This window comes from Eumetopias jubatus, unplaced genomic scaffold, assembly GCF_037043125.1.
Source record: "Eumetopias jubatus isolate StellerSeaLion01/CBP00866 unplaced genomic scaffold, mEumJub1_p1.0 scaffold_14, whole genome shotgun sequence".
NCBI lineage: Eukaryota > Metazoa > Chordata > Mammalia > Carnivora > Otariidae > Eumetopias > Eumetopias jubatus.
The window spans coordinates 49,635,035-49,647,875 of record NW_028274820.1 but is presented as its reverse complement, the minus strand read 5'-3'; the positions used below and the strand labels follow the sequence as shown (position 1 = coordinate 49,647,875).

Sequence of the window (12,841 nt, the reverse complement as noted above, 5' to 3'; positions counted from 1 at the left end):
TTCATTATGAGGAGGCTTTCATTTGAGGTCACTTTATTTTTGTTGAGGACAATGACATGATGAGAAGATAACAGTGTCTTATGGGTCCTGTTCTCTTGCTTTTATATTTAACTGTTTTCCCCACCCCTGCCATAAACTGTGGGGAGAGAAATGAGTTTGTGACCAGTACAGCAAAAGATCCAGAGCACTTCTGCTGGATAAAATTTAATCAATAGAATGGATGAAGCTTATTATTATACAATTGTTACTTTCATAATAATTTATTATTATACATATAAAAACAGCTCAAGAAATGATCCTTTTGGAAAACAATGATTTCAAGAAATAGGCAAAAAAATGTTTATATTAGTTTCTGAAGTTAGGCTGAGAAATTAGCATCCAAATATTAATGGTATGGAAACTGAAAACACAATTTAAATAAGAAGGGAGAAGAAATAATATAAAGACTTTTGTTTGAAACACTGGTTCTTAACCTCTGAGGACTCATCTACTCCTTTGAGTATATGATGAAAACAGTAGTTTCCTCCCAGAAAAATACCCAGCAGTACATATTCATAAAATTTGGCATAACCCTTAAGGGTGTTCTTGACTTTCTGAAGACCATTCATGGCCTTTCTAGGCATCCATGTTCTCAGGTTCTAAAACCCTGACAGAAAATGACAGTTTACAAGACAGACCATTGCTTTGGGGACCTAAGAAACACTAGAAGTTCCTAAAATCCCATGAGGGGGCAGTTTAGAATCTGAAGTGTCCAGGTTCTTTATAAATACTTGGATTTCTTTTGACTGGAATGTAGTAAAAAAGCATTTAGTTGGGTGCCTGGGTGGCTCAGTCGTTAAGCATCTGCCTTCGGCTCAGGTCATGATCCCAGGGTCCTGGGATCGAGCCCCCATCAGGCTCCCTGCTCCGCGGGAAGCCTGCTTCTCCCTCTCCAACTCCCCCTGCTTGTGTTCCTGCTCTCGCTATCTCTCTCTGTCAAATAAATAAATAAAATCTTAAAGAAAAAAAGGCATTTAGTTATTGTCCATGAAACTTCTAAAAGTTTAAATTACTTTTATTTGATGGAGATATTTCTGTATCTCTTAGAAGCAATATAATAGAAAAATAGAAAGAATCTTCAGTTGAAATCAAGAAGACTCTAGTGCTTCTTCTGAGCTGTTTGTACTTGGACTAATAATTTAACTTCTCTGAGCTACGGTTTTAATGCTTTTTTAAAAATAACAGAGTATGGGACTATATGATTTTTAAGTCCTCTATAGGTTATAAAATTTCATCATTTAAATTAATTCATCTAAATCTTAAAAAATAAGACAGGAAAAAATAACTCTAAAAATGAGAAAAGCTGCAGTAATTTCCACAGTAACATATTTTCAGGAAGTTATTCAAAGCTAGATGTGGTTGAATTGCTAAATGACTGAATTTGCAAAAGTGGGCAATAATTAAGTCATTATGCTCAACCCATATTAATTATTGATGACTTCTCCATGATTTTGAGTTAGAAGAGTTTTCTCCAAAAGAGGTTCTGACTGGGCTGTCTGAATGATGAATCATCTCCCACACCGAGGTGGTCTTCCTCAGCTCCAAGGTCCTCATAGGCACTACCAGGAAATTGACTGTGGTTGCCTGTGTTGTACTTGGCTTTTAACTTTAAAAAAAAAAAAAGGGTACTTTCAATATTGATATCACCATGCTTTAGCCTGTAGGAGCAGAAGATTTTCTTTGAGGAAAAATGCTTGACATTAAAAAATAATAATAATAATGCACTCAGCCAAGGCTCCAATCATCTGAATGCACTCATTTTGATTCATTTTTGTGGCTTTAAATCCGGCTGCACACATGCCAGGACCAAAGATCAGAAATGCATCTGGGTAGCAGAAGCTGGTCAGTGTAGTCTCCTCCACCCCCTTTTGTTGTCTGTTTTTGTAACATATGTTAGGCACCAAAGAGACAAACAAGGATAAAATGGTTTTCTCCTTTTCCATCTGGTTCTCTGCCAGAGATACAAAGCCCGAACAGAGCATCAGATTTCAATGTTCTGACTGCTGAGAAACCCCACTTTCTTGTTCTCTATCCATCACCATTCTTCTTAACAAATATTTTTCCACCAAGTACAAAGCAATGGAGTCCAATAAAATACAGGGCTATTTCTACTTATTCCCATCCCAATCCCTGGTCATTAGTACTTCTATTTGTGGGATAATACCTTTTGTGGCTTATTTGATAGGAATGTAGTCTGATGTAAGTGCTACATATTCACAGTATTTTGAACTCCTAAATTAAAAAAAATACAGATAGTTCTTTGGGTATAAATGGAATTCTGTTCTATGAGTTAACCAAAAAGTCTGTTGTTTGGAGCTCATAGTATATTTCTCATGGAAATAATTTTAAATGGTGATAAAACTCCAAGATAGAAGAGGGGGTGGGGAAGGAGACAAAGAAGAATGAAGGGAGGGAGGGAGGGAGTCTAAATCAATATAGGACACAAAATATTACACATCATTTGCATGCAACATTTCTGTCCCGTAACAGAAACTGAAATTCCTTTAGAAGCTTGGCAGCAGCATGGAAGGCAAGGACTGCTTCTTTCAAGTGTGTAAACAGTGGGTTCAATAAGGAGATGGTGGTGGCACCTGCAGCTTCTACCTCAAGAGGGTACAGGACCCCACAAGCTGGGGACAGTGTGACTACTGCAGCTGTTCAGATTTGCAGAGCAATTTTTAACTGGGTGTTTTAATGTCTGTCAGAGATTGCCAAAACATGATTAAACCCCGCTATATAAAGAGTTGCAATCTAGAAATTTGTTTGGGACTTTAGAGGAGATCTATTAATATTTTTCAACTGGCTGACTCTAGTTTATCTATTTATATATTAGATAAATATATAAAACATATATTTATAAATTATAAATATATTTTTATTTTTATATATATTTATATATATATTTTATTTTATATATATTTATATAAAAAATATATATAAAAAATATAAAAAATAAAAATAGATAAATAGACAATATTATATATTGTCTATTATCTAGACAATAATACACATTATTGTGTATTACTAGAGTAGTAGTTGCTTTTATGTAAAATTTTATCTTAAAATTATTCAAACATTCAGAAAAGTAGAGAAAATAATAGAATACACTTATGTATATCCATCATTTCAATTAAAAAATCATTGTGATTTTGATTCATTTTCACTAGTTATCCCTTTTTTTTCTTAATGCATTGCCAAGTATCTTTTAGCAAAACATAGATCTCATGTCATGTATACTTCAGTTATACAACTCTAAAAAAAACAATTATATCTTCCTACACAATGACAATTCCAACATAATTTTCAATAAAAACAGTATTTTTTATCATGTAATAACCCTGTATATAATCATTGTCTTAACCCTCATTGCCTATAAAATGTCTATTTTGTTTGGTTTGTTCAAACCAGTATTAAAAATAAGATCACTCCATTTGGCTGTTATGTAACTTAAATATCTTTTTATCTTGAGCAGTCCTATCTATTTTTTTTCCCTGTACCACTGACCTGTTGCCAATTCATGTCAGTGTGTCATGATTGTCAGGGGATGTTTTTTCTCCTTAAGCATCATTTAACTTACTCCTTTATTCTTCATATATCCTCAAATGGAAATTAGCTCTAGAGGTGAATAATTTCTTAAAATATAACAGTGTATTGATTCTGTCATTAGTAGGCTCTAACAAATCCATTTAGATCATAATTAAAGTAAACATTTTTAATTGTGCCTCTAAAATGGACTCAAAGATGGTGCATCTACAGGTAAAAGACCATTCAGGATTATATGTGAATAAGCAGAATCACCCTAATGCAGGAGGTAACAGCTGTTGCTACATGGCTAAGTATTGGGTGAAACCAACCCTCAACTATCCAGAAAGCAAATGTAATACTATGTTTTCCCTTCCCTAGTTATGTGCTAGTTACCATAAATCAACAAAGACACAGCTGAAAGGTGAAGAACATGAAGTGACATGAGACCTGAGTGTGCCTTGAAGGTGGTAGTCTATAACTACCATACTGTTTGTAATACTCAGAATATTATTATGTAGATATTGTTTAACATTTCCATTTTAAACATGAGGAAATGGAATTATAAAAAGCTTAAATTGTTTTCCCAAGATCACATAGTAATAAATGGAGGTTCCAGGAACTGAATTTAGGCAGCCTAACTCTTAAACTGTCTACTACCATACTGCCTCTCAGTATAGATTTAAAAACTTACTGTTATTTATTTGAGAGAAAGATTGCACACACACAATGTGTGGGAGAGGGAGGGGGAAGGGCAGAGGGCAGAGGGAGAGAGAGAGAATCTTAAGCAGGCTCCACACCCAGTGTGAGCCCAATGCTGGGCTCGATCTCACAACCCTGAGATCACGACCCGAGCCGAAATCAAGAGTTCGACACCTAACTGACAGAGGCACCCAGGTGCCCCATAGCTTATTGTTATTTTTATATGAACACCAGGAAGGAGAGAAACTTCTTCTGACTCTGAGGCCAACCTTGAAACTTGAAATATCTCTTAATCCATGTGGGCTTTTAATGTGAATATATACACACATTTATTGATACCTATGTGTATAAATATAAATATTGCTTTTGTTTTAAACAGGTCATCAATAACCTTGGTCCTTTGGAACTGATTATTAATACTCCTAGCCATCATAGGGTTCATCACGGTAAGGAAATTTGATCTTTTTTTCCTTCTTCATTTCTTTAGAAACAGTATTATTTTGTATCTTTATCACAATTATTCAGCATAGTCACCATTCACTGTATAAATAGGTATCATTTCTTCCACTGCACCTGGACAAGCCTCATTTCCAAAGCAAAGATTGGAGGGGGAAGAAAACAAAACAAAACAAAAAACACCTTTCTTGGATTTTCCTTTTTGCCTCGATCTCCTTAGTTGTAATGGAAAACGAGTTAACCACCTGAGGGGATTCGAGTTAACCACCTGAGGGGATGCATACTTTCTACATTGAAGGAGTCAGTTGAAGGTCACTTCCCGACCCAATGCTGAGGGTCACCCCTATACACAGCCAGAAAGCCTCTCTCTGGTCTTGAAAATTGTTGGGATTTCAGGAAAGCCTAATAAACAGCAGTTCACTTTCTTGCCTAAATTCTGGGAACTGCATTAGCCTGACAAAGAAAAAACCCCATGTGGCTAGTGCCTAAGGTTTAAAGACAGCATAAGACTTCACAAAAATGTTTACATGTGTGCACCAAAAGACCTGTACAAGAATGTGCATAACAGGATTATTAGTAATAGAAAAAAATAGAGATGAAATTCAAATGTTTATCACAGCAGAATAGAGAAATTATAGACTATGCCTGTAATGGGGAATTTTATAGCAATAAAAATGTCCAAACTATTGCAACTTGGGATGGCCTGAATAAATCTCACAAACACAATGTTGAGAGAAGGAAGACAGTAATAAAATAATAAATATTATTGTACTTCTTTTACAAATTTCCAGGCACCAGAGGCAGCACTGGAATACTGCCGGCCTGCCTTCCCAATCTGCAGGTCCCTTTCCTCCTGGCAGGGAGCAGATGGAAGCATAAGCCACACCCTTCCCTGTCAAGGAACAGGAGACGGCAGAGTCAGGCTGCAGATGCTCAGTTTCCTCTTCCAAACTCCATAGGCATTTCCTGGAGCACCTAAGTGGCTCAGTTGGTTAAGCTGACTCTTGATTTTGGCTCAGGTCATGATCTCAGAGTTATGAGATCAGCTCCATGATGGGCTCCTCACTGGGCATGGGGCCTGTTTAAGATTCTCTTTTTCCCTCTCCTGCTCCCCACCCCTGCTCATGCTCTCCCCCACCCCCGCCTCACCACCCCCATCTCTAAAAAAAAAAAAAAAAAAAAATCCAAACTCCATAGGCATTCCCCAACCCCAAGGGGATTGTTAGTGAGGGGCTGGAAAGGCCAAGGGTTATAGACTCTTCCTTCACATAAAAGGAAACATAAGGAGTGGAGAAGAATAAGTTCACATTGAAGAATAAATAGTTGCTAGTGTTCTCTGTTTGACTTTAGGGTACCTTCCCACTTATGTTGTTTTGTATCTGGGTTTCTCAGCCCCAGCATTATTAATGTTTTAGGCCAAACAGTTCTTCATTCGGAGGTGGGAGGTTAGGGGTAGGACTACCCTATTATAGGATGTTGGTCTCTACATACTAGATGCAAATAATATCTGCCCCCAGTTGTGACTCTCAGCAGTCTTCAGACATTGCCACATGTCCCTTGAGAAGCAAAATGTTCTCCCCACCCAACAGAGAACCACTGCTTAGCCCACATATGGCAATGGGTTGTATGTCTGTGTGTGTAGCCAGCCCCACACTACTTTCGCACTGGGGAAGATTGTCTCTTATGTCTTCACTTTTAAACATATATTTACTTGTACAGAAGGCATGTAATGAAATAACACATAAAGACAGTTGAATTTGTTGGAGCAGTGGCTTGGTAGGTTAATATTCTTTTTCCTTTAATTTACACTCATGTGGATATAGTGTATCTCTTTATGCAACTTTTTTTATTAAAGAAACTACGCCTAGCTATTTCCATTTAAATTATAATTTGAATACTTTGGAGCAGGAAAAATATATATGTTTTGTGTTGATAAAAATAATCAAGGGTAGTTTAATTTTCACTTATGTCTTTTATGATTTTAAAAAAATAATAAAGTCTCACTTTAAGTAGAAAATTTTCTTCCTGGAAAAGATGCAGAGAAAAGGGGTAGAGATAACTCATTTCAAAAAAAAAATGCAAATATACATATATTACTTATCTTATTTTCTATTGCCTTTGTTTTGTGGGCCATTTAATTTTTAATTATTACTCTTTGATAATCTTAAAGTAAAATTACTTAGAATTATCCCAGATTTCTAAAAAACTGGAAAATTATGAGCAAAAACATTTTTTTTAAATTCTGGGGTAATTCTAAATATATGTAGTTTTAAGGAATTCTTTGCTCTTTTTAGTAAAATTAACTCAAAAATATACAATAAAAGCAGTTAACTAGCAAATAATTAATGTCAGTGAAAAGAGATTCCTAGGAAAATCATTTTGTTGCTAAGTCTTAATTTTGTGCATGGGTTTTAAAATACAATAAGATGTTTCAAAAGCATAATTTCATTTTTCAAAAAAGCCCCTTTTTAAATATTTTGTTTTATAGGCAGAAACCGTTATTGCATAGACAAAAATTATGCCGGTGTTCTTATTATATGGGATAGAATTTTTGGTAAGTAAAATGTATATGAATTTAAAAATAGTAACTTAGCTCCTTAACTCACAAAAAGTCAAAGATCATATCCTTCAATGTTTATCTTCCAGGGACATTTGAGGCAGAGAATGAGAAAGTTGTATATGGCCTAACACATCCCATTAATACATTCGAACCATTCAAGGTGCAGGTAATGTAACTGATTTTATTTTTTCTGAATTGATTATATCCTTTCATAAATCTTATAGTGAAAAGAAAGATCAGTTGTTGAAAGGCAAAAGTACATTACACTATCCTGAAAATAAGGGTTTTTTTTTTTTTAACCATAAAAGAAGTTGAAAGTAACTCTGGCACTCCAACAAAATCTTGAATCAACTTGGGTAAAATGCATTTGAAAACAACTCATTAAAAGAACTCATTAAGAACTCTTAAATATATCTACTACCGAGAATTTTTTTTAAAAATAGCTCTTTAGCAAACATATTTCTTTCTCAGCACAGACCTGAAATATATTCATGTATTCAGAAGGAGCAGTAGTAAATGCATAATTAAGGCTGATACCACAGTAAGAAAAATATTTGCTTCAAGGCTGCATGAATCTGGTTAGAAATTCAACATGAGGCCTTTGCCCTACTCTTCTTGGACCTAAATGTCAGGAGCTATTATGAGTTGGTTAGGTCTGCGCATTACCTCACCTGCTAAGACTTGTTGCACTGGACCCGTTTTCTGTTAGACATGTGGTATTGGTTGTTCACTGATCTCAATGGCTGGCACTAGAGAAATGAGGAATGTCTGTGAAGCTCCGATCCATCAGCAACAGACCACCACAAACACTCCTGGGGTTAGGAACTAGTAAATGAGAAAAAGATAAGAATGCTTGAAAAAAACCAAAACGGTCAGTCAGCAACAGCTCTGTACAGGGGACCAGGTTTGCAGCATTCAGTAAGGGAAGAAATTACAGGTTCATGTGGGGTCTGCTTTTTGAACCTCTTTCTTGAAAGTTTTTAAGAAATTTAAAATAACAAAATAAAGTGACATTTATTAAACTTTTACTATGAGCAGGGTATTGCTAACCACTCCGCACAAATGTTTAAGGTAGCCCTTACTAAAACCTTATGAGACTGTCATTCTTTTTATCCTCATTTTTTTCGAGGATGAAACTGAAATTGCCAGGATTTAAATAAGTCAACCAGCTACCCACAGCAAGTTTAACCAAGGAGGGTTGCAGGCCAAGTCCGAGACTCATCTAGCTCAATAACTTTCACACTGTGCTGCCTATGTACAGAATAAACCATCACAAATTTCCTCCACTTTTCAAATGAAAGATATTTTTATCTCACACTTCCAAACTGAAAACTTGATTATTTTCTTCCTTCTCAATCATAGGCCATTTTTCTCTGTTTCTCTGTCTTTCTCTCTCTCTGTTGTACATTACTAAAAATATATCTCTCAGGAGAGTATTAACAAATATTTCACAGTACTTTCTTAATAAGGAACTTTAGGGAATTGAAGTTAATTTAAAAATAACACATTGAGAGCTACCACTTTACGTGGTATAGTCATATCTCTGTAATAAGGACATTAAAAAGGAAATAGCCAACTTGGTCTCTGTCCTTTTGGAGGGAGCCTTTGAAACTTCATGTGCCTATGAATCATAAGAGGATTTATTAAATTGCAGATTCTGTTCAGTCAGTCTGAGGTGTGTCCAACATTCCGTATTCCTAACAAGCTCCCAGGAGATGCCAAACCTGTTGTTCCCTGGCTGTTCCTTTGAGGATCAAGGCTTTGGGAGTGTACGCTTCTGAGGCAAAGGGGCTCATATCTGAGACCGAATGGGAGACTGAAAATTGCACAGCAAGGAGTTGGATGATTAGGATTTGGAAGGACCCAGTATTCAGACAACCACAGTATTTATGAGCGGCTGCTGAATCTATGTTAGGTTCAGTGCCCCAGGCCTCTGTCCTCATGGAAACATTTCGTTATCACAACTGTATCTGAGGCGTAGGCTTCTAGATGCTCGCTTACATTGTCAAAATGTCATATGGGCACGTTGTGTTAATTAGGAGTTCTTAAATCTACAAAAACATATACTAACTTTCACTTGTATTCCTTTATATTCAGCCAAATTTCTCACCTTTCCCTCAGAGGCATCAAAAGCAAGTAAGATGGCCCCCACTAGTTGGAGAGGGTTTTTTATTTTTTTTCCTCTTTATTATTAAGCATAGGACACTCACTTTGCTCTCCTTTGGAGTCCGGGAGTTTCAGGGCGTTGGAAGACAAGTAAGAAAGTACTCCTTATTTTAAAATGTTACCATATATTTCTCATGGCCTGTATCTAGAATGAGAGCAATAAAATGCAGTCAGGGGCAACTGGGTAGCTCGGTCGGTTGAGTGTCAGACTCCTGGTTTTGGCTCACGTCATGATCTCAGGGTCCTGGGACTGATCGAGCCCTGCATTGGGCTCCACACTCCTCAGGGAGTCCTTTTGAAGTTCTCTCTCTCTCCCTCTCCCTTTGCCCTCCCCACACTCGTGCTCTCTCTCTAAAATAAATAAATAAATATTTAAAAATAAATAAAATGAAGTCAGTTTTCAAAATAACAGAACAGATACATATATTAATATGTGTTGTAACTCCTAAGCACATTATATTTTGTATTGTTATTATTTTTTATTATTAAGGCCCAGTGTAAATTTCCATCTGACAGTTCCCTTTTCCTCAAAATCTCCTCCACTAAACCCTACATTGTTCATTAATTGCTTCAGATTCCTTATTGTAATGTTTCAAGAAATTTTAAAACCATTTTTATAATCCTAGCAGTTTAAACTCTTTAAGAGACAATGAAAATGCCAGTAGGACCACAAATTCTCATAGAGCCAAAACTTCTTTCTACATTAATTTATTACTTCACTTATAATAGAAGTCAGCATTAGAGTCTATAGCTCTGGGACTATTTTAAATCCTATGATGCATTACTATCACATGTATGGAATAACCAATTACCCTAATAGCTAATATTTACTGAGTACTTCTTATGTGTGAGCATACTTTTAACTTCTGTACCTGTCACATGTACAGTGTTATTTACAGAATGTGAATTCCTACTATAAAACTCAGAGATGGCTTTGAATATTTTTCCTCAATTGTAGACATGATTGTCTAAAGCTCAGTACAGTAAATAAAGGGCTGTTTTTTAATCTGTAATATGTTTCCATGTTCAACATTAGTATCCATTTAGCAAGACTTTAGAAATAATGCCATTAGACACAGATGTTGAGTGCACAAGCTGCTAAATTAATTCCATTGGAAGCAAAGACTCAACTCATTTTTTCTATTTTGCTGATTTTCTAAATAATTGTCCTCTTTTTATTTTATTTTATTTTATTTTTTCTTTAAAGATTTTATTTATTTATTTGACAGAGAGAGACAGCGAGAGCAGGAATACAAGCAGGGGGAGTGGGAGAGGGAGAAGCAGGCTTCCCGCTGAGCAGGGAGCCCGATGCGGGACTCGATCCCAGGACCCTGGGATCATGACCTGAGCCGAAGGCAGACGCTTAACGACTGAGCCACCCAGGCACCCAATTGTCCTCTTTTTAAAATTTCAAAATTATAATTTTGTGCAGCTTCAGAAATATTGACAAGAACACACTTAAGGGACACGGAATGAATAGAATGAATTACAATATGCAACTGCATATTAATCTATATTAAGCAAATGATACATAACCTGTATATTACAGAAAAAAATATAAATTGCATTGAATAATAAAATGTATGATTAATTATACTTTATATTTTTGTTATGTGTTTTTCTTATTTTAAATAAGCTATATTTTTATTCTTCTAGTTCCACCATTTAGTTTACATATGGACTACATTCTGGGCCACACCTGGATTCTTCAACAAGTTTTCTGTCATATTTAAAGGACCAGGATGGGGTCCAGGTAAACCAAGACTTGGACTGAGTGAAGAAATCCCAGAGGTAAATAGAGTTCATGTTGGTGATGGTGAAGATTAGTATCATATTGCCAGGTCTACAGTCAGCCTGTATGTATGTTGACTTCATGCAGATCTAAAAAAGATGTTCTCTTAGGTAGATACTGCCCTTTGGTGCACAACTTACTGACTAGAAACTACCTAGGGGCCAATAAGAATGGTGCCTTCTCCCAGGCAGACACTGCCTCTTACCGGGGAGCATGGTTTGGGGGCAGAAACACTAAAACCTACAGCAAAGAGCCTTTATGTAATGCAAAAACACATTCGCTTGGCCACAGAATCCTAAAACAGTAGAGATGGAGGGAGCCTTAAAGATAACTCAGTGTAGCCTTCATTTTATTAATGAAAAAAATGTAAAGACGGTCAACATCACTAATCATCAGGAAAATGCAAATCTAAACCACAATGAGATATCACCTTATACCTGTTAGAATGGCTAAAATAAAAAAGACAAGAAATCACAAGTGTTGGTGAGGATGTGGAGAAAAAGAATCCCCCATATGCTGTTGCTGGGAATGTAAATTGGTACAGCCAATGAATGAAGGGGCCTGGGAGATTCAAACTTCTAGTTATGTCACAGGAATAAAAGTCACAGCATAAAGAATATAGTCAAGGATATTGTAGTAGTGGTATATCAGGATAGATGGCAACTATACTTGTGATGAACATAGCATAAGGTATAAATTTGTCAAATCACTAAGTTGTATACCTGAAACTAATGTAACTATACTGAATTTAAAAAAAGAAATGAAGTCTCTAGAATGGAAGGTCTAAAGTCACACCAAGGTGATGTGGTTATTAGATTAGACCATAACTTTACCCATTCGCTAGTAGAGTAGTAGTAGTATTAAATTCAGAAATCACATTAAAACCCAAAAGTAAGTGTAGTGGAGATTTAAAATCCTGGAAACCCAATGAAAAATTCAGTTTTAATCTGGAATTCTTATAGAGATGATAAAAAGAAATTTCTTTCCAATCCTTAGGATATATATTGTAATTCCTTATAATAACTGTCATTAAGTAATCTAAAAGCAATAGAAAGAGTAAACTATTGTTTATATCAAAGATAATTGTGAATATCAAAATTAGCCCATATTACAAGGAAATAAAATCAGTTTTTATTTGAATATTGTTATTTTTCAAAAATCTTGATCTAAATAAGAATATTTTCTTATCCAGTTATGAAAGTTGCTATGCTGAAATTTCCCAGATGTTTTTAGTGTTGTTCATAATCAGTCTTGTAACAATGAGCTAACCTGATTAGATGAAAATAATTCCCTTATTTCAGCTCAGAAAATTTAGTTAACTATGGTCCATTTATTATTTCTTCTATTTTTCCAATAGATAATCCAAAGCGAATATTCTAAAGTAATATTTGTGCCTAAATTTGCATTATAAAAGTAGAATTGTAGTATTTCTGGGAAACTCTATAGTTTAGGAAAGTTGTTGCCAATAAAGTGATATTTCCCTCTGAGGCATGATTATCTCCATTAGTAAAATAACCTTCCATTTTTTCTTTTTCTTTACTTTCATGTATAATCATGAACATACTCACATATTCCTATTTTCATATTTCATATTTTAACGTTCA

At 35.4% G+C, this 12,841-nt stretch overlaps 1 protein-coding gene across 2 annotated transcripts in view; it reads left to right on the top strand.

Moving 5' to 3' along the window:
* Nucleotides 1–12,841, top strand: part of AGMO (alkylglycerol monooxygenase) — a 330,223-nt gene that overhangs the window by 154,485 nt on the left and 162,897 nt on the right. For both annotated transcript variants that reach the window (XM_028117298.2, XM_088018484.1), the window contains 4 exons: nt 4,643–4,709; nt 7,208–7,273; nt 7,366–7,445; nt 11,102–11,236. In XM_028117298.2, the coding sequence (XP_027973099.1) occupies nt 4,643–4,709; nt 7,208–7,273; nt 7,366–7,445; nt 11,102–11,236 (348 nt within the window). The remainder of the gene's footprint in view (nt 1–4,642; nt 4,710–7,207; nt 7,274–7,365; nt 7,446–11,101; nt 11,237–12,841) is intronic.